We start from the raw sequence: 22,656 nt of genomic DNA on the forward strand, positions 1-22,656 counted from the left end.
TTTAAAAATATATATATTTATTCATAGATTAGTAGTATAAACTAAACGCCGAATAAATAAATTATGAATATATTGGTACTTCCGTTTTTCGTGACCTTTTCTCAGAAAAATAAATCTCGTTTTTGTCAAATTTTCCACAAAGTATAACTGTACATAAAAAATCTTAACAACAAACAGAACGACTCTTGCTTGTTGAAACATTAGCCTTCGTGCGGAGCCCACAAAATAAATAAATAACACTTTAGAGAACAGCCGCAGGTCGCTGTACCGGGGAGACATTGAGAGAATCATGGAGAGTCAACAAGGACACCAAGGACAGGTATATATTTACATCAGGAGTGTGATAGACAGCGGCGTGCAATGTAAACAGACTTCCAGTCCAACTCAGGTCAATATATAGCACAAAGGGCATAACGACAGACCAGGAGGACAGACACACACGAGGACAAAGGAAACCGATGATAACAATACAGTGTCCTCTAATGAAATTTAGTTCTTTGCAAAAACATTGACACCAGGTCTCAGAGCGATGAATGGAAACCAATGGACTTGCCATGACTCAGCTACGTATAATGAAAGATGATATATTATTATATATAGTCTTTGATATAACATACAAAGTACAAAGTACGAACATTATTTATAAAATCTGGAGATTTTAGAGATTATCTTCCTGGCTCTGGAATACCAGCTTTAGTATGCAAGCTGCGATTCTGAGACGATTATCTAATTTGCACCAATACAATATTTTCCCCCATTTTCATGTATGATGTTTTTTGTCAAAAAAATATACATGTATATCTAAAGAGGAACAGAAGAAAAATCTAAATTTGAAAAGACATGTGTGTGTGTGTGAGAGAGAGAGAGAGAGAGAGAGAGGAGAGAGAAATCTTTATTGACGAAAAAGTTTTGCTTTTAGAAAATCTAACCTTCTATTTAAAAAGAAACAACTCAAGCTCTAGGTTACAGCAAAACAAAGACACTACAATAAAACATGAGAGACAATTAGATTATATCATGTACAAAGATGGAGACTGATTTCTCTTTTGGGTGGAAAATTCTTTTTAGTAATTAATAAGTCAGATTATATATATATTCTAAGATCTCATTATAAATAAGGTCTAACCTAGGTCAACTTTTTGTCTGACCGTTCCTGTTCTTTGGTTATGCACTATCAGACTAACTATATATAACTATACATAACTGTGTATGCACGTACCCTTATCACAGTTTACAATGAAATATCAACCTCAGGATCTGAAGTCTCTACTTTGCAAACAGAAGATAGCCTTTATGATGTCATAGGCATTCTGCGTGAGGCCTAGCACAAAGTCAGGACCAACAGCAATGCTGACGTCACAACGGCCGCCAACGTGAGTCTGTCACGGGTACCCTTCGACGTGGCGCAGACTTGGATGCTGACGTCATTGGAGTACACACGCCGCTCGTGCAGCTCTTGAATAGGCCGGAAGTCGCGGCCGATTTTGACTTCCTTCGTGCCGTTGCCATCTTCTCGTACGGTAGTCAGGTTTCTGAATTTGTTGATCTGAAAAAAGACGTTGAGATGGCGAATGTAAACTAGGAGAAAGAAATCTTGAGAAAAATCTGAACCGTGAATGTGAATATTTTTATTTTTGTGTTGTGATCAGCCTCAGACTCTAACCTTCAGCCTAACCCCTATTCCTGACCTAACTCATAACCCTAACCCTAACTTATCGCAGCCCTAGCACCTCTCTATATAACGAGCTTAATCTTCTTCTGCGACGAAAAGCAGCATGTTTGAACCCAATGACCTACCTGATCCTCGGAGATTTGTATGCGGTCCTTGAACAAGGTCCAAATAACTGTTTCGTAGCAAGGCGGGGTGGTGAGGCTGCCGAAGTACCTGTAGTATGTTGTAGAGCCCTTTGGCAGCAATTTCGAGAGAGGAAATGGAGTTATGTGCACTTCTTGGTCTGTTAGGAAAGAGTTAATTAGGAGTCTAATGTCAGTTAACAGGTACGGCAGACGATAAACATGCGCAACCGAAAATAGTCCAACCGTAGCTCATGTACCAAAGAAAATCAAGACTAACCTTTGTAAAGTCAAATGTAAGCTGAGTTCACTAACCTTTCATACTTACATATAATTATACTACTCTCTAGGACCATAGCATGCAGAGGTTCTGCATATTTCTGAACCAGATACTTTTCTGGATTTCCAGCACCAGATTTCCCGAGAGTTTAAATATCCTTTCTCAAGATAAGAAAACACATGTTTTGCATACTGAACAGGACTTACTGTCTAAATGTCTGGATGAAAACAAGCGATACAAGTACTCATGCAAGATGACCAGACAGCCATTTTATTTTTGTAAATATTCAGCGGAGAATAGCACATCACATTGAGACTAATTAAGACTAATTGCAGCACGAACGGCCACAACGAAATATTCGTCTGCCTGATTCTAGTGATGCACATACGAGTATTATTTCTCTGATGAATCAGTTGTGGACAGTGTATTACCTGATGTCTGACTTACCTTTGTGAATGATCTGTGGAAAGTAGTCAAGGAGCTGCTTGAAGTTTTCGTTCTCCTCTCCGATCTGTTTACAGAGGAAGCAGAGACAAGTGATTTATGATCAGAAACGTTTATGGAAGATATGCTTGATTTGGCTTTGGTTTTGCTTTTGAGTCGTGTTAGAAATATAATTTAAAATAAAAGAACTAAAGAGGGGCGAAGTTTTGAGTCAGAGAACCATCCTTACCTCTGTTAACTTTATTTCCTTTCTATATTTACAGTCATAGCAAGCTCTCTGTAGTAATAGCAAGACAGGGACTGTAGATAACCCTGGGTAACCTTACCTCTGCTTCATAAGCACGGCCCAGGATTAGCAAATACAAACTTTATTTAACTTTATTTATAAAGCTTAAAACTGCACCCACAAGGCTTGGCATACACTCGTTTAGCCAGTCCACACCAAGAGAGCAGGCAATGGCAAGATAACACAGAGACATGATAATACTTTTGGACAGCCATAATCATCAGCCATTAGTCATCCGCCATGATCCGTTACTATCATCTTTCTATGTTGTCGGTTATCTGACCCTTTTATTTTCATCAGACGATAACAGTCTTGTCAGTTTCTGGTTGAGGCTTAGCCTACTTATCTTGAGCCTACAATATCTAAAAAAAATAACCCCACATCCTATTTAAAGCTGTTACGCATCTTAACCATTCAGACTTGTTTCAAGATTATTGAGATTATTGTCGAGTGGCTTCGCTTTACTTGACGACAAGGACGTTGGTCAGGTGACCAGGACGCCACCCACCACGTGCTCACCTCGAAGAAGAAAGCGAGGACAGCCAGTCCGTAAGGATGCGAAATGGCTTCAGAACTGTTGTAGTGGTGCATGTGATGGACGATGTGAAGCTGTAATAATAATCATCATCATCATCATCGTCATTTAGCAAAATCAAATGCTATAAATATATATTATATCTTGTTTTTACTTTGCATGCCCACACGAACAACACGGACACGGGCACACACTCACAGTCGCACACACACACAACAAAGGGCTCGAGGTAGGAGGAGAGGCACCGACCTCCATGGGCGCTCGGTGTTTGTCGAGAGTGTGTTCCGAGCCCTCGTCGTCCTTCTCGCCCCAGTGGAAGTGGAACTGGTCGAGTACGTAATCGTCAGGAAGACTGCCCCCCGAAATAATGATCGGGGTACCTGAATATTTGACCTCCGCTAGATGGACAGACAAAAGGATGGTTAGCGTTAGTGTTTCGTTCAGTGCATAACTTCAATGGCCGCAGTGAACACAGGTTACTGTAGACGCAAACACGTACAGAAGGTCGGATGATAAATGTCACTGTTTTGCGATCTTGCTAAAAGTGTTGACCTTAGTTACCCTGGGATTTAGGATATACCGATATACCCTTGGGCTACCCTGATGACAGACAGGTCTTTGCTTGCTAAAGTGGTGGGTAATGGGCAGTAAGTGTATCTGACTATGCAGTGACCAGAGGAAGAACTGGCTTACGAACGTCAAAGACTGGACTGGACGTGCTGACTATGGGCCACAATAGGCAAGAGTAGCGTCCCTGTCAACTGCCGCCTCTATCCATGTGTTCCACCCCACCCACCCCAAGACAGGTATCAAGGATGATGACCATCAAATATGTGGATGAAGTGTGCACATGTCCGTACATCTACATTTATAAATGTGCGTGTATATATATATATCAAGTGCGGTCACTGAGGTTACGAACCTGTGTGACCCCCAACGTTGCTGAGGTTCATTTGCGCGCCATCGTACACGCCATACTTGTTGAGGTCAAAGGGCTGAAGGGAGGGATCGTACAGGATGCCCGAGGTGTTGATGTCGATAGGCGACTGCAAGCGGCCACCACACTGCGGGTAAAGCGCAGGCCATTCCTCGGGACCTGCACCAAAGACAATGGTGAGGAACCTTCTGTTCGAAAAGATATTTACATTTGTTCTTCAAGTTTACACAAATCTCACTGTCTAAAGGTGGCGATTTCACTCTTTAGCTGTTGTAACAACAAACTAAACGTGTATTAGACAAACTGAGATCCCCTACACGCACGCACGCACTCACAGAGGTACACACACAGAGTTTACAGCGAACGGGACAGCAGGGACCACTGGGTTTTCACTTAATACACATCGGGAGTACATAGTTACTATTATTTAATCATCTGAAGGTCGTTAGTTTTATTTTGGAAAGGAGTTCCTGAGGTATTTTAGTATTGCTGTCATTAGACCAGCAAACAAGCTTTTACCTACAACACATTTCTTTCTTATCGTTTGCTCTACACACAGCCTCTCAGCTAAGGTCTCACGAATAGTCTGTCAAATTCTGTCTTCCTCCAGTCCGCCTAACGACCAGGCAAGTTTATGGTATGCATGCTCAATAAGTTCTAACTCAACGGTAATAAGCAAACAAAGAAGTGATTTTCCGCCGTGAAAATTGTTTGCTTGGAGTTTTCAGGTTCTTCTAGTGACTGCGGGGGTTGTCTCAAGGTACACCTGTCTGCTCTCACGCGTTTTGAGTTTTATTTGATTATAAACATACCTGAGTTTATCAATTAATACATGTTAAAATGGCTTCGTTATTTGCCGTGCGACTTAATAATGATGATGCTGCTGCTGCTGCTGATGATGATGATGTGTGTGAAATTAAACATACCAGTATGTTAATGAGCCTGTAGTGTATTATAGTGTATTTTTACTGAGCGAATACTATAATTTACAATTCAAGATGTACGAATCTGCGGGCATCTGATTGCGCTAGCGTACACTTAAAACCTGTATTTGTAAATATGTAGATTTTCACTAAAAGAGTGATTACATATGCGATTCAACACGTTTGTGTTTTCATCTCATTTTTCGCAATATCGCAAATGTCAGCTCGCTGATTGGGTAACGCCTCATTAGCGCAGACTTCAAAATCTCGCACCGGTGGTCTTCACAGGCGTCAATAATTAGGGTTAAGTTCAATAATTAAAAATTCTCTACTTTTTTAACAGCAGGTAATTGTCTGTTTTGGCAACTTAACAGCAGCTCTGAGTTGAACGTTTAGCTAGGGTTACCCTTTAAATATGTCTGTCAGATTAGTCATTGTCGAAAGATTTTAAAGAGGAACTCACCTTCAGGGCCTTCATAATCCCATCCAGTGCCACCTGACACAAAGATAAAGACAGAGCTGTCAGTGTGCCCACAAATAACAAATATTACAAGATGTAGCACAGCTGGTTATGCAGGCTGGTGCGGATATGATACGAATAAAGGTGTGTGTGTGTGAGCGTGTGTGTGTGTGTGAGAGAGAGAGAGAGAGAATGTGTATGGCGGGAGAGGAGATAAAGCAGTACCCAGTATTTAGCATAATGAAACATGATGGGATTAGCGATGAAACCCGAAATGAAATTTGAAGCCACTATTTTCTGTAGGACCTCAGGAAAGGGAGTGAATAAGAGACAGAATACATGGGTGAGGATGGTTGGGGGGAGTTCGGGGAGGGGAGGATAGGATCTAAAATTCTGTACGGAGAATATTTTTTGTAAATCACTACAACTATTATTGGGCACTAAGGTCCCTAGGCAGAAGCTGACAAAATCATAGCGACTATTGCAAGACCTTAGGATTCCTGGGGTGTGCGTTGGCGAAGGAGATAAAGGGGATAAAGGCGCATTTTAGAAGATCGGATAACTTGTTTTTCAAAGTCAGACACAGTCCAGCGAATAAGATGTATGAGACATGTAACAAAAGCGGATGTAAATTTGACAAAACTTTTGTGTATGTGGGGAAGGGAGGAGATGGGGGTGATCTCAGCTAACCGCTATTTACACAACGAACATGTGCGCTGCATGCGATGTTTGTCAGGGAACATCATTTGTAGACATGCTGTGTGCTAGATATATATTTTTTTTTTTTATCTAGAAGGCAGTGTCGATCTACAAACAAACGTTTGTGGTGTCAATCAGCGGCAACGCTCCAGGAGAAAGATTTAACAAATAGTAACGGACCCCATTGCCCAGGAAGGACCGGAGGAGGTGAACGGTGTGCTGCTCACCCTGACTAGTGTGCAAATACAGAATATACAACCCACTCTTCTCCAGTTGCTGCCTTTCACCCTTCCTGATAAATTAAAAACTCGTTAGGCACGTTTAGCCACCTTCTGCTCAAACCCAGACTACATTAACATGGTTTTACGTCTGATCCACCAGAGGTCGAAAATCCTTTATTGCTGTTGCTCATTGTTGTTGTTCTTTATCACTTCAGGGAATGACACGGTATACGTTCGTGAAATCTGACATGCCTCTTAAAGGTTAAGTTTCTTTTTTCACTGTGTTGATTCAAGAAATTCTAGTAAGACCTCAAACTGTTTGCACCACAACCGGGATTTAAAACTCATTAAGACTTGACATGCATACCAGCCCTCGGCCTTATTCCACAATCCTGCAAGTGTTCAGATTAATAAAGAAACTGATACTGCCACCTATGTGTTTATTTTCTTAATGTGTATGTGAACAGATCAGAATACTTGTAAGCATGACTAATATTTATTTTTCTCGTTGAACGACGACCTCGGGGCTATTAGTGACACTAGACACGGTGTGTGCCTGACAGAAGTAAGCCAAGACGATATTAAAGGACTAGTGGAGTGCAAAATGTTTTGAAAGTCTGAGTGAAGCTCAAGTAAAAGATAGCATTACCCAAATCTTGGTGATCCCCTTCCGTTCTCCAGACACTCCTTCAAACATCCTGATCAACAACACAATCAGGATTGTGTATGGATACACTTATGTTGTCAAACTACAGCCAATGGGAGAGCTAAGACCATACGCGACCTAATGACTTAGATAAGGAATATAATGTTACCAACTCGTCCATTGGCTTTACAGCGTGATGACATCCAAGAACTATATTTGTACAGTTTACCTTCTTCTATGCACGGGGATGTTTTTCAGGCGAATATACCAAGAATTGAAGGTGTTTCCTCCAGATATAGAGAAATAGTCACTTGCACTGAGCATTATCCAGTCATAACAAATATTTGCACCCTACTAGTACTTTAAGCCGAATCGTGAACTAAGGGGTGATCAATCACCTTCTGTGAAGCCTGAACATAATCCCGGGAAACATCTGTATAAATCAATCATAATTAGAGAGCTAATTTATGAGATGACAATAAGAAAATTAGTGCATGAATGTAGAGTTATTAATTCGCGCCTAATGCCTACATCTCGCTCCAAACAGAAGTCAGTATGGTCTGAAAATTATACTACTATTATAATATAATTATATAAACAAGAACACCATGCAAATTATATGATGCAAATAAAAACATGTTTATCATGATTATGGATTACATATAGTAGAAAGTCTTTGAAAAAAATTATCAAGCATGTTTGAGAATTAACCGTATAACCTTACTATGAACATTAAGTACGAACGGTAGCGAATATTTAAAAAAATCTGGTTTAAAAGATTGTTAACAGTGTAAAAAAGGTTAATACTGATACGTTGCACATTTTTAATCCTTATCAGAAACTTCTCAGAAAGCGTTATCTTAAAAGCCGTGTTTTAGATCACCAACAATCAAAAACTTTGTACATGACCCCGCCCGTGACCTGACCTGACCTTGTCAAGCTCAGCACTCCAAGGTAAGTGTCGACGGTCAGTGAAAATTCAATAAACTTTAAGAGCCAAAAAATATTAATGCAGGCAATAGGAAATATGTTTGGTTTAGGAATTTTAATTGAAGCAGTGACCTAGGGTCTCAACTTCACGACCCCAAGGGCCTGAGGGCTGACGGTTCGCCTGACAGCGTGTACCGGGATTATTTACTCGTATAAAGGGCGGAATCCAGCCACTGACAAATGTCCGGTTTTCAAGAACGTTTTGGAGAGGACAGTGGCCTCGTTTCTGTACCAGCGGACGTGTACTTTAGTGGTGACGAGGCAAGGACGTTCTCACAAATTAATGGCGGTCGGCATAGAGAGTGAGTGATATTCTACAATCCCGACAAAATTGCTGAAGAAACATTTTCTTTAAAAGTGAAGGAAAACAAAATGAAATGACAAATGTTTGCGAGAAGAAGGTTCATGAAAAGTACATGAAATTTAAAGTTTGGGATCAAGGAACTGTTTATTGGAAATATTCATTTATTTAATGATAATAAACCAAACGTTTCAAGTAAGGCGTTGGTTTAGGAAATCACACTGCAAACATATATCAGCTTAACATGAACTGCAGATTAATTTTGATGGAAAGAGTGCTAGATAAATGAGAAACTATCACAGTCATAATGAAACAATTTCTGTGACAGCAATAGTCTTCAATAAATCAACTAAACATTAACGCTGATTTTTTTGCAAAGAATTTTTGGTAGGATATGAGACCACTTTTATGCACGCAAATCAAAGCCTAAAATTTAAAAAAAAATACTAAAAAAATACTCAGACTGGTCACCATCATTAGACACCCAAGCGCAAGGAACACCCGACTTCTGCAACAAAAACAAATGAAGGGAACAGAGCAGCAAGAAGCGTTAATGATTGTTTATTTCTACTCACCGAGGACAGTTTGTACGCAAATAAAAAGACAGAAGACCAGGAACATCTTACACCACTGTGAATTACTTGAAGCCACAATCAGGACACCTTGTTCACTGTGTGCAGAGCGTGAATGTGTTCAGTCCCAGTCCACATGTCTGATAGCGGCCCACCTACACCTGCCGTCTGCGCATGCGCAGCGATGACGACAGTGGGGGTCCTGGCCTACATTTTTTTAACGCTCGCATGAAACTGAAACTATTTGAAGCCAATCATATTTTTCTCTTTTTTATGCGATAACCGTTACAAAGTCGAAGGAAGGAAAGACGCATTTGTTGAAGCGATAAAACTGTCTGTTGTACAGACTGACAATAAAATGTCGGGGCCATGTAGTTCGACTGCTTGCTTCGTATAAATGATTGTTAACAGGTGCTTTTTCAGGAAGGTCACAAATTTAGCACTGATTACTTCACGAATGTGAATCTCAAAAATACAAGGATTTGGGTTACTTGGGTTACTTAAAATTTGGGTTACTTAAAAGTCAGTAATATTTGTTTTTATTGTCGGTTAGAGACGAGGAGCTGATGCTGTTTTCTTAAAGACTCGTCAAAGAAAGTGAATTCATACTTTCATTCTCGGCTGCTGGACAAAGTTAGTGTATATATGAGCTACGGAAGCTGGCGTGTTTACAGGCTGTGAGTACAGATAGGATGTTTACAGACGGCAAGATCCCTGTGGTTTCGGGACAGACATCTGCAAACATCCTCATACATGGAGAGAGGTCCTAAAATGTTTAAGTCATCAAGGATACCACATATGTCAAGAGTACAACCTTCAAGCTAGTCAGTAAATTTATGTATGTACATGTATGTCTATTGTGAACAATTGTGACAATTGTGACGTCACAGGTTTGACCTTTCCCTTCCTGGTGATGGTTGTAAGATTTATCTCGATAAACTCAGAGGCATTGCTCACTCCAAGTTTAAGAAACAGTATTTTGTAAAAAGAAACCCTCAACTAGCTTTTGTTACAAAAAAAATTGCGCAAATCTTTAACAACCTGTTTGCTGACCACAGAATGTCAAGAAGATGCTTTACAGCCTCCCATTCAAACCCGTCCTCTGTGCGTGCGTGCTGGGAAATCACGAATGCTCTTCCTGGAGCTTTGAATGAAAGGTTTACCAAAGAGGTTTCCTTTTAGAAGGTGGACTTTGGAGCAATTTTCTACCATTTAAAATGACTGGTTTAAGTTAGGTAGGAGTGAACAACGCCCTTTCGCTTGCTAGGACAAGTTTTCAAGAACACCCGTTGCCAGGACAAGGCTCGTCTGTGACGTCACCAAAGCACGTGGATACGTCGTCGACGCCAGTGCAACGAGTGCAACAAGGAGAGCTGAGAGGACGTGGCATTCGGGAAGGTTCAGGTACTTTAGTAATGGGTACCACAGTTTCACCGTTCCCTTTTCAAACATTTCAAACCACAACAGACACGCATGCGCAGATAAGCAGGCCCGCGCATACACAGTGCAAGTTTAGACTGGTGGATATTACTATGAACTTGTATTACTGGACTGCTGGCAGACGATTTTTTCCAGTTAACTACTAAAACGTGGCTTCGACAACAATGCTTCCGGTTTATTCACATTTCAGATTAACTACTAAATTGAGGCATTAGGCTACGAAGCTTCCGGTTTAGTCACATTCTTTGTTTAGGCTCGCCGAGACTAACAGTGGAGAACTTCGCAAGACGCTAAGCGTTGGTCTCGGCAGACAGACAACAGTCCACCAATACACATCCGTGATATTACAGGGAATATTATAGCAAACTCCGGTACAGAGGACGGATCGAAAAGAGGAGAATTATTATTATTATTTTTTTTTACTCAATTTACAAGAAAGGCCTATTAAATATTCATGAGTCTTGATGACTAACTAGCAGTGGTGTTAGATGTTCCCGTTTTCAGCTTCGCCATAATAACCTTTAACTAAATCTTTTAAGTTCATTTCAAGACAAAAGGAAAAACTTATCGCTGCAATTAAAACGAGCATTCTAGTCCTGAAGTATACACAAAATTAACTATTCTAACATTGAGAAATAAACCTTTCTGAGAGAGTGATAGACAGAGAAAGCAAGGAAGGCAAACGTTCTGTATATTTGTTACTGTCAATCCTGTAAGATTATGGAAAAATATAAAGACTTTGATCTGCTCATCATACCAAAAGTACTTTTTGAAAGATGCATGTAAGCGTAAACCAAATGTGATCTTAACAAACACAATGCCTAAATCTATGACAAGTGTCACTGCCATGGAAAATAATGTTCAAGAACATTACACAAACCGCAGTTAATACCAAAATTTCTTTCAAATGAAGTAGTTTAATCTTGAAATACGTCTTCTTTCATTGATATTTCACAATTTGTTGTGGAAAGATAAACTAGGACATTTATAAATATTTTATCTATCATCTAGTCTATTTAAAATGACCCTGTAGTTTAAGTGCAACTCTACCTCCTGGCCGGAGACCCTTGCATCTTGTCCCGCGTGGACGAGCCGAGGAACGAACACTCGCCAGCCTCTCAGTGATGAGGAAGAAACATATTTGACGGCAGGAAGAAGTCTGTTTAAAATAAAGAGACCGGACATGAAAGTGTCATCACAAACACACACTTAAAGGACTAATAGGGTGAAGTTTTTCTGATGTTTAGGGTCAAGATACTCTTCAGTATTTCTGATATTCAGAGTCGATAACTCAGCTTCCATTTCTATGAGAGTGAAGTCTACGAGCATAGTGATTCACAGAATGAAGTCTGTTATGACACAAAGGGAGATGTCTAATTAGTAAATAGTCCGAGCTTTTCCATTGGCTGTAGCCTTAATGACGTAATGGTATTTTGATTAATTAATAATTCCAGGGTTCTTGACTTCCTGTTTATAAAGGAAGCTGCAGGAATCTATGTCAATAACAAAAGGTGAACAAACACTCGGATAATGAGAAGCAAATCTCTTGAACTCAAGATGATTTGGAGACAGTTGACGCGAGTAGACCTTTAAAGATGAAGCTTACTTATGAAGAAGCGAAAACATCATTAGTGCCTGTGAACTGCCCGACGCAAATACAGTTCACATAAATGCCCTTTGAACTACGGATTCTGCATGTCCTTTTCCACTTCAGCAGGCCAGGGTTCAGAAGTAAGTAGAGTACAGCATCCTAAAGCTTCAAAACATCATTGCAAAGTGCGTCTGTCCTTTGGCGGCAAAAACAGATCGAGTTACCGTCTCGTAACCATGCGAAGTCTTTGTGAGAAATGCGTCGTTAGGCAGTTTTATAGCTGTCTGAACATCATGTACACTTTACTTACACAAACACAGTTGAGTATGATCTATATCAAGTAGTATAAACTGTATGCGCTGTACTTTTATAACATGATATTTAAATATCACATTAAGAGTCAAAAGGTTTCAATAACAGAAGTTGTTTACTTCTTTACAGAGTAGAAAAAGGTTGTCCCTGAATTTGATCGGTAAAATGACACCAATAACATGTAAATTAATGTCTAAACCAGGGCGACGCAATGAATGGGTGACGGTTAGTTATTTTACAACACTTCGTATCTCATTTCAAAAATATACCTTGCCGGTTAGTTTTTGTATGTTTTCGTGACCAACTTACCCTGCTAAACATAAAATGGCAAACGCTTAATAATTTTTTAGAAACAAAAACAAATAAACTGTCTTCCTTATTGTTATTATTATTATTATTATTGATTGTGTGACGTTAGTGTATACACAAGATATGCATGACCACTAGCTCCGGTAGATCGCTGTGCAGTAGCCATGCAGCAGGTGAGGGCGAGAACCACAGACCATAACAGACATGACTGTCCACAGTAATGCATTTGTATCAAGTGGTATAAAAATGATAATTATGCTTGAGGGTTTTATCAACAAAGGCAGTATATGCACACGTTTAGCATCAAACCAGCCAGATTTTGGTATTGCAAATATCAACATTTTTGAGAGAATAACTTACAACAACTTAATTTCTTCAATACATAACATATCATGTGAAAATAAATAATGCTCTGTAGTACGGGAATTGTGTTTATCCCGCTAGTCTGGACACTACGTCCACTTCACCGCTGCTTGACCCCAGCAACTGGCAGAATCTAAAGTCAGTCATCTTGGACACATGGAACCCACCTCAACTGTCAACTGATGGATGCTTTGGTTCCGGCGAGACACCACAGAAGGCAGTGGTCTGTCTCCACAAGAAAATTAATTGAAACTTATTTTTTTGCTCTCATTGACACAACTTTTTTTAATAGCCGAGCGTCTGGTCACTCTGTCAAGCTACCTTTGACCTGCATACATGACCGTGGGTGTAATTCTCTCTAATTATCTGTTTGCAAAATGGTTGCCCCTGTGGCACAGCTGAAAGTACGCAAACACAATATGAACGGAAGAGCAATGACGTGAAGATGAGAAAAAATGTTTATTTAGAAAAAAATGGAGAAAAATTTGTTTCTTTTCTCTTGTAACTGAAATTTGCTTATAGGTGGGCATAAGTTCACTTCAAGAGCAATAAAATTTAATGAAATCTTACCCTAATTCCGCTACACATAGAGACGACTCATAAAGGTCAGGACAGGTCAGTACAGTGCGTGGAAATGAACAATGTAGAAACACAACCTGGGGTACCGAGGGCTACGAAGATTCTAGGGTCGAACATCGCGGGCTTATCAAATATCACAATATGTAAATGTCACAATCAGTGATGCAGGTCGATGGTAGACACGTTGTCAGAGTCAGCTCGCCAGATGTCATAATATTACTTCTGGACTGGGAGTCTTATTAAATTGTCATGATTATAAACAGTTGATTGTTGTTGTCGTTAAGAAGGCGGTCTGTCTCGTAAGAATTGTAACTGTCATAGAGACTGTTGGTCACAGGTACTTTGGTCTGTCCTGAGAGATGCCCCACATACCCATTTCTAATTCTGCTTGAAAGGTGACATTTGGATTGTTATAAGTGAGCAGGTTAGATGCGATGAACCACTCCTTGACAGTGCATGAGTGCTGTATGCCATTCAATACACCTTGTCGGCTAAACTTTTATGTTTTTGTGACCTACATAAAGTTTACACTCATCATGCTAAATAGCATTTAATTGCAAATATGGAATAAAGTCGTATATGATATAAACTGTCTTTTTCAGTATTACAAGTCCATTTCCTTAATAAAGTTTACAGGAGAGAATAATTGTTCTTCAACGAAGGACATCAGGTCCACAAAAGAACACGCACGTGCAGCAAAGTTCACTGTGATACTATTTTTACAGACCACGCCTTCTCTGTCACTCACAGCAGACAACACTTTCTTTCAATCTGTGATTCACTCCATCGTACTTTAAGGCTACCCGTTTCGCACGAGACTGGTCGCTACCCGACCTCCATCCTTGCCCGTGAACTCTTAGCACTCAGGAACCGGGTCAACGACACGGTCCGTGACAATAATATTGTATTAATTATAGTATATGGTCGTTGGGTTTGGTGACATCAGCATCATCACTGAGTAGTACTTTACTCTACAACACGACTACGATGTTTATAGGACAGGAATTGTTTATCTCCATTTAATATTTTAGAGGACCAATGTCATATAAGCGGCTCATCGTTAACCAAAACTTTGTTTGGGACTATACAGCAAGGTTGCTCAGTAGGTCAACGATCTTTCTGTCCAGGGTTGTAGAATCATTAGGGGTGTCTGATGTACCCAAGGTTTGTTTTATTTTCCATGAAGGGTCTCCTCGATAGCCTGCTATCTACTGGCATCCCATGTTTGCTTACAGAGAACCCGACGACTTGTGGTTCCGGTCTCTGCTCTCACTTAACATCCGGGACTTCCGCACCATCGACAGGTCATTTCGAGGACACACACCACTTTCATCACTGACCGCCTTATTCACATGTGTGGAGAGAGCTGTGAGTGATCAAGTCGAGGTGACAAGTGCAGATTGTGCTTGAAGTTTATTGAGAACTACTCAAATATGTAAGCCTGCCCTTGTGAGCGAAGACAAATTTCTGTACTGGGTCTCCTGGACAGACAATAAAGTCTGTTTTGATTTTGATTTTTGATAAGATAAAGATAAAAAAAGGAAGAGAGAGGAGAGAAGGGGAGAAAAGAGATGACATAGAGAGCAAATGGTGGCGCGGTTGTAAGTGAAGATCATGGGCCAGGGGTTCGAATGTCTTCTCTGGCACACATACTTTCTTTGCACAATACATGGCTGGTCGTTATTAAAGGATCCCTACAGGTTTCTTCCCGGCGTAGTCTGAGCTGCTGGTCTTGTTTGTCCTATCGTCCTCTGTCGGTTTCGATTCGTTTACTTATTTGTATTTTTTGTAGTACATTTAGCTCTCTTACACACGGGAAAATGTACTCTAAATGTTCATCATCATCACGATCGTCATGCTCATCGTTATTATCATCGTCATGATGTCGCATTGCCAAGTATTCGTAAAATTATATCGTTTTTTCATGTGAAGACAGCAGTGTCGAAGTCTGTGCGAGAGAAGAGATTATTTTACATACCTCCACGCTGGACAAAGGTCACGCAGTACGGTTATCACACAGTTCGACAAAGACTATGGACAATCAGTGACCACCACGTGCTCCTGCCTCCCCCTCTCACAATCCCTGTGCCCCGGTGACCCACTGGCCAAAGTGATAAACTGGCGGAATGAATGATGAAACTGACTGACAAGCCTATAAACCAAGCAATCAACCTAATGACACACGGTTGACAGCCTGATCAACGTTTCAGAAAATGTTACAGCAACTACTTCCTCCGCTCGTCACAAGACAAACCCTCCAGGCGACTAAAGTATACTGCTCTAATAAATTGGAGAACAATCGGCGAAGCTTCAGTTAAAAATTATTATTATTATTAATTATTAATTATTATCATTTATTATTATTAATTATTATTAACACCCCTGACCCGTTTACTGGGCGGTCAGTTGCGTTAAAGTGTCACAAGAAAGTAGGTGACAGATGCCGAGAAACAATCTGGAAGTAGGTTAGACGGAAATCACGAGATTTCAAGAGATCATCTGACAGTAGGTTACACAGTTCAAACTCTGCATGATTCTGGGATATCATACGCGAGTGATTCGTTTAGAAATTATTTATTATGTATATTAAATGGACTACAAGCATCTCAATACCTGTGTTAATAACTACAAAATTTTGCATTCATCATAGCAGGATGTTGCACTATCAGTTAAGGGACAGTAGGACACATGCCACTCACAAACCGCGAACAAATCGCCTTGCCATAATGTAAGTTAATTGCCTTTCACATTTCTAGATATTAATACATAACTATTATCATTGTTTCTGCTAAATTTCAATGTGTCGCTTTTGCTGATAGTGTGCAGGCTGGTTAGAGAGGCGGCCAACCGCAGCTAACTTCAAATATCTTTCGACTAGTATACACGAAACATTTCTATAAATCCGAGTCTTCCCCGCGGTCATGAGAAACTAAGAGACGAAACCGTAAATGTGGCAGATACTTACACACACTTACAAACCATGTGATTATGTTTCCCTGCAGCCGCCAGCCACCTTCCGTTCGTCCGTTGCCATTGTGGCGTGCGTGCGTGTGTGTGTGTGTGATAGGGAAAGAGAGACAGGACATCATTGTTACTGTATGTTAGGATGATTGAGTTAGCTTTCAGTTAATATAATGTACAGTAATTATTGTGTATACAAATCAAACATTGCAATTTTTATTTTGTAACGTCGTCAGTACGAGAACTTTCACCTAGTGACTACTTCCACAGGTCAAAGATTATACAAACATGTGCTGGAAGAAAGTAATAAGAGACACAAAACTATTATATATTAGGTTATTTAAAGATACATACTGTACATACATCTTGTGACTAGTGCCAATGCTCCCACAGAGCGGCGAAAAGACTTAAGAATCTGATTAGTATTATGCTAGTATGTTGGTACTAGTTGGGGAATAGCTGGATAGTCAGTTGTGAGCAGGTCCTGTATGTGACGGCTAGTCCATGTCTGTTTGCTGAAAAACTTTTCTGTCCATCTCAGCTTTCATCACACTCTTCCCAGGAAATTATCTTTGACTTCAGGATGAACAAGCCTGATGAAGTCAGCAGTACTATCCATGATGGTGCCAACGAGATATATAGTCAGCTCTTATAATATTTAAGTACTATCTTCGGTAACCATCTTTAATCGGATGTCAACACTGACAAGATCTTTCATAAGAGCCAGCGACGCCTGTACCTACGAAAACTCAGATATTTTTCTGCCAGCTCTGTCCTCCTCACTTGGTTGTATCGTTGAAAGTCTCATCGCTCTTTCGTCCATCTCTTGGTTCCACAACCTCGAGAACAGTCTTGTCTCCCTTGTTGATATCTTTTCCATGATCAATGGAACCAGGCCTACCAGACCGTGGATTATCATGGACAGAACCTTTTTTTTTAACTTTTTTTTTCATCCTCTTTGATATGGAATTCCTATTTAGTGTTTCTTCCTTGTTCTTGGTTCTAAACCTTCTTTGGACAACATTGGTAGATTTAGTCAAGCCAACCAAAGAACACAATTTACTTTCTCTTCTCGTGAAGCCATGGATCAACATTCATTCTGAAAAAGTTAAGTTTTAGTTTAAATTTTAAAAATAAAGCTTCTAAAAACAAAAACTAGATATAAATCTTCACAGACTTGTACAACGATGTTTATTACCAGAATGCACAATACCGATAGCACAATAATGACTTTGTAAACAATAACTAGTCACAAATTTGTAAAAATCTGTGCAATGATTTGAAAACATGCCGATGTTAACATGAATGTTAACCATGATGGAACGTAGCAGCAACCAGCTCCTTTCTTGTCTGCGGACACCTGTCACCAAGCGCCTGTCGTCATGGAGCAAAGGGCACTAACTCATACTTGTACGGTCATGTCACACAGACGCTTGATTACCTCCCTTCAAACAGGTGTTGGGCTGGTATAATTATTGAGTTCATTCCATTCAAATGCTGTTCCTGGCGCCATACTGATGATGAGGATGAGGATGAGGATGAGGATGAGGAGGAGGAGGAGGAGGAGAAATAGCAACAATAATAGTAAAAACAATTACACAGTAATTGACTGAGGGTCATTGACGGACAAATCAACTAGAGCCTTCCACCGGGTAACCGACAACAGTTAAACTATTTGATTGTTTTAAGACAAACCGAATTAACTTCTTAAGGTCAAAAGTAAGGGGTTTGTGAAAATAAGACTCTTAAAATAATTGAAATTACAGAAATAAAGAGCACACACTAAAATGAAATTTCTTTTACTACGATGACTACAGTGACCTTCTCTAGCTTACTTACCCAGTCAGATTCGCACCTAGCATCACAGACACACTATAAGTCTTGCATTCTTCAACCAGTCTCTGAAAAAACATCCAAAACTGAAGCAGCCTCACACGCACTAAAAGGTTATGGGCAAGGTCTTTTTCAGTGGCATAGGAATCGGGGGACAAGGGGGCGATACTGAAGAGGCAAGAATGTGAATGTCGCTCACTGTCAGCATGAAGTTCCCTTCTCCTCCCTCCCAAAGCCTAGCATCGTCCTACGACACTGTTTTGAATAAAGCTTTGATAGAGCTAAATTGATTCTAGGCCTTCTAAAGGCCATAGCCATTTCTATCCAGATAAACACACAAACACACACAAACAAACACAGTGTCACCACACAAATGATTCTGTCCTTTAGCCTCAGGTGTACAGCAGCTTACCCAATCACAAGCCTAAACTAAACATGATCACAACACAACAAATTTGTTTAAAGAGTAAAATAAAACAAAACTAGGAAAAAAACGAGTTGCATACAGGACAAGAAAGCACGCATGTAGCAAACTGTTGTATACTGATGACTAAGGTCCATGCTAGCCTTTTACACAGTCATGCTGATGATGACATTTAAGAATCGTGAGTCTTGAATAGAAACTGCTCAGTGCCCTTCAGACAACCCGGGGCCTGTTCCACAGCTGCCATAACTCTAAGATACCACTGAAACTACGACTGCAATTCATAAACTTTTGACACTACCACCGCCGCCACCACTACTACCACCACCACAACCACCACCACCAGACAAGTTACATGACGTTCGCGAAAGGAGTGGAGTGGAGGGCACTTCAAGGTCCTGTTCATACACACACGTGCTCGCTCTCTTACACACATCACTGGATTTCCAAACGGCGCCCTACTGCGTCAGCAAATTTAAATATAACGGTTTTTGTTGTTGTTTTTTGTTTTTTCCTTTTCTCCTCATCCCATGCTGAGAAATAATCGCTAGACATGCATGGAGAAAATTTAGGGTAATATTTAAAGGCCTAGTGGGATGTAATTTTCGTGTATGACTGGACAAATGACAGCGGAAATAACATCTTGAATCTATATAATGTACCTCTCCACTTCGGACCTCGAAATACTACAAACATCACCCTGTACAGAAAGAGGCCAATAAAAGGAATATGAGACAAGAAGTTTTAAAAAAGGATATGAACACTTTGTGAGTCTGTCCATAAATTTAAAAAAAAAAAAATTCCCAAATATTGCAGCGTACACGTGACCAACCGCACGAACACCGATTTTTTTTATTTCAATGCATATGTGAATGACCTCTAACAGGGTGGATCAAAGATATCACAGAAGGATACTAGAAAGAGGTTAGTGGAAGAACAGGTAAACACGAGATATACAGGGTCAGTGGTGTGAAACATGTAAACAGTCTGAATCAGTGAACAAAGAGGACCAATGAGAGCGACCACAGGCGGGAAAGTGAAGTCGCGTTGACCCGGATGTGACCTCCTCGTGTTACGGGTATCTGTTAGTGCGAGAACGTCTGGTGGTGTAACGAATCGAAACCTCCGGGCGTATCTAAACGTATGGGTATAGTCTGCGCATGCGCACGAAGCGAAACTTCACTACCGCCTGGTAGTTTTACTTGAAATAAAAGTAAAGGATGAAACATTACGGACATACTAAATAAATGGCATTGCAAAGCAAAATTATACAACTCCTAATATGCTTTGATCTGGTTTTTGATAAATAAACATCAGATGGATTAGTAAATATTTTCTTGGGTTTATTTTATACAAAAACCAGCTCAAAGCATATTGTGAGTTGTATAATTTTGCTTTTGCAATGCCATTTTATTTCGTAATGTTTTGTAATGCTTCATCCTTTACTTTTATTTCAAGTAAACTACCAGGCGGTAGTGAAGTTTCGCTTCGTGCGCATGCGCAGACTATACCCATACGTTTAGATACGCCCGGAGGTTTCGATTCGTTACAGTGGTACATGGTGCGCTGAGCTCAGTTGTCACAACTCTCAAACTAAATGTTTTCAATTATCTTTTCCGAACCTTTCTTTAGTAGATTTAACAAGCTGCATTTATCTTGGGTTAGTAGTTTCACTAGTCTTGTGTTGTCATTGCCGTAGATGTATGAAGTGGGTGCGAACTGTGCTCCCTGCTCTGACCATTTTCAACCAAGCTGGTTCATGAACCCCTCCTTCTTTGTCCCCGTGTCCATCTGCTTCACAGAATAACTTGAAAGAAAAGTCACCTTCGGGACGAAAATGAAAGTAAAAACCCAACAGAATGACGACGACTGTTTCATAGAACAAAAGGTATTGCAAAACACCCAGAAATCACAAAGAAGATCCGCTTGCTTCAAAATTTAAAGAAGTTTACATTTACCGTTGTTGCTACGCAAGTAAGGTTGTCTGGAAGGAAGAACAAAGGTAATAATCACTAGATTACCAACGAGAAATCCCTGGAACTTGCACTCCTGCACCTTGAGTCACACCTTGCGAAAGCCGGGGGACAATTTAACGAGACAAGCTCTGAGACAGACCCTGTTGTCAATCAAGCAGATGCCTCATGGAAAGGATGGGCTAGTAGTCACAAAAGCTCAGCTGGTGATGGTGGCGGAGGACTAGGAAATTAAATTGAGAAAATCTGAACATCTCCTCTACATTGACCGGGTGCGAGCTTAATTTCTGGAATGTTTAGAACAGAAATTGAGTTCGCTCCATGTCCCTCCAGCAAATGCAAACCAGGCAGTCATTGCCACATTCAAATATATTTCAAACTTTATTTCCGACAAGTATGCAAGCGTGAGCGTGACTGTGAGCGTGTTAGCGATACACACTCGTCAAAACAAAGGTGGGGCAGGCTTTCTTTGTAGGTCGTGTTTCTAACTATAGCCTGGGTGGCCGACCACAGAGCAGCCCAACGATGGACGTAGATAGATTCGTGGCCCAACAGCCAAGTGCCGGTGACGTGTGTCCGCGCGTGAAGCATCAACTGCGCATGCGCTCTGAGGGCCGCCGAAAGCCAGCACGCGATGACGCTGTGTGTGAACACAGGTAAGTTGTTTTTTGGTTTTTTTTTTAAAGATGGACCGGAAGGACACAACACAGGTCTCTGGGTTCAAGGATTGCGGACTACAAAGAGGTGTCGGCGTGAGGCGAAAGTGAAGCTTCAGGTCGTGGGTCAGAAACTGGGCGGCGGGGCATTTTGCTTTGCTCCGAGCCAGCCACTGTGGCTATGTAAACAGGTTCTACATGAGAAAAAACAACATGCCTGAGACGAGATGTGAACCCAGAACAGCCAATCCTCACTGGATTGGCGACAAGCGCTAACCGTTTGGCTACGGACCGCGTATAGGGCCAGAAGTGATGTCGCTGAGGTGTCGCAACTCTGACTTCATCAGTTTATGCCTGTATGGTCTATGGCCGATACAGTAAAGCCAGTGACAGACGATGAAAAACATATTGTCTGGAACCTGTTTTTAGTCTCGAGACAGAAACAAATATACATTATATACACAGATACACAACTCTCTCTCTCACACACACACAGACGTTATACATACACAGGCACAAATGAAATGAAGATACAGACAGATATTAATTATTCTTTTCAAGCCTCTATAGAAGTGTGATTAGAGAACAAGCAAAGTGGAGCGTTCCAGTCTGTTAATCATTTCTCTTTCTAGGTCGTGTTGGGTCAAAGATCAGTTAGCGAACTGCTTATATATACACGCCAACCATGTTCAAAGGCACGGATCTCAGCCAATCAAAGGGCACGGAAAGCTCTAATTGACCCGTCATGACGTCACGACCACACAACCAAAATATGTTTTTGTGGCTGACAGTCATTGATGTGTGAACTTCCGTTTGAGTTCATCCGATCTGAGGATTTCATGTTATCATTGTAGGGCAGAACTCATTGAGCTCGGGTAGGTCCTTGTCCTGGGTAACTCAAGGACTCGTTATCTTAGTTCTGAAGTTGAGACTTCGCGGAGGTGACCTTTTTATGTCAATCATCAGTGAGCTTTTATAGCCTGTTACTCATACCACAGCCACGTTTACTGCGGTGTTCAAACATAAATCCTGCAATAAAGATTACCGTCGTTGTTCTTTCGAGTGACATCCTGTTCACAGAAAAAAATGTTGATAAGTCTTTTTTTTTTTTGTTAGTTTTTTTGTTT

The 22,656-nt window shown here is 40.6% G+C and overlaps 1 protein-coding gene across 1 annotated transcript; it reads right to left on the reverse strand.

Annotated features, from left to right (window-relative positions):
• On the reverse strand, nt 1-16,716 carry LOC112561483 (carbonic anhydrase 1-like). The gene is made up of 11 exons (XM_025234009.1): nt 16,696-16,716; nt 15,661-15,713; nt 11,579-11,687; nt 8,988-9,024; nt 5,663-5,695; nt 4,262-4,435; nt 3,589-3,737; nt 3,324-3,413; nt 2,522-2,585; nt 1,798-1,955; nt 1-1,546 (listed from the first exon to the last, which is right to left on the reverse strand). The coding sequence occupies exons 1-11, from the start codon at nt 16,714-16,716 to the stop codon at nt 1,322-1,324; spliced, it is 1,113 nt and encodes a 370-aa protein (XP_025089794.1). The 3' UTR covers nt 1-1,321.
• Between the last annotated feature and the right edge of the window lie 5,940 nt (nt 16,717-22,656).

This window comes from Pomacea canaliculata, linkage group LG4 (genome assembly GCF_003073045.1).
Source record: "Pomacea canaliculata isolate SZHN2017 linkage group LG4, ASM307304v1, whole genome shotgun sequence".
NCBI classification, from domain to species: Eukaryota; Metazoa; Mollusca; class Gastropoda; order Architaenioglossa; family Ampullariidae; genus Pomacea; species Pomacea canaliculata.

Bases quoted from the DNA above. Each gene is read 5' to 3' on its own strand.
- LOC112561483 (XM_025234009.1), bottom strand. From the start codon at position 16,716: ATGGCAACGGACGAACGGAAG. The intron at 15,714-16,695 runs GTGGCTGGCGGC...GATTGTCCATAG, and splicing joins TGGCAACGGACGAACGGAAG to TCTTTGTCGAACTGTGTGAT. The intron at 3,738-4,261 runs GTTCGTAACCTC...CTGTCCATCTAG, and splicing joins CAACGTTGGGGGTCACACAG to CGGAGGTCAAATATTCAGGT.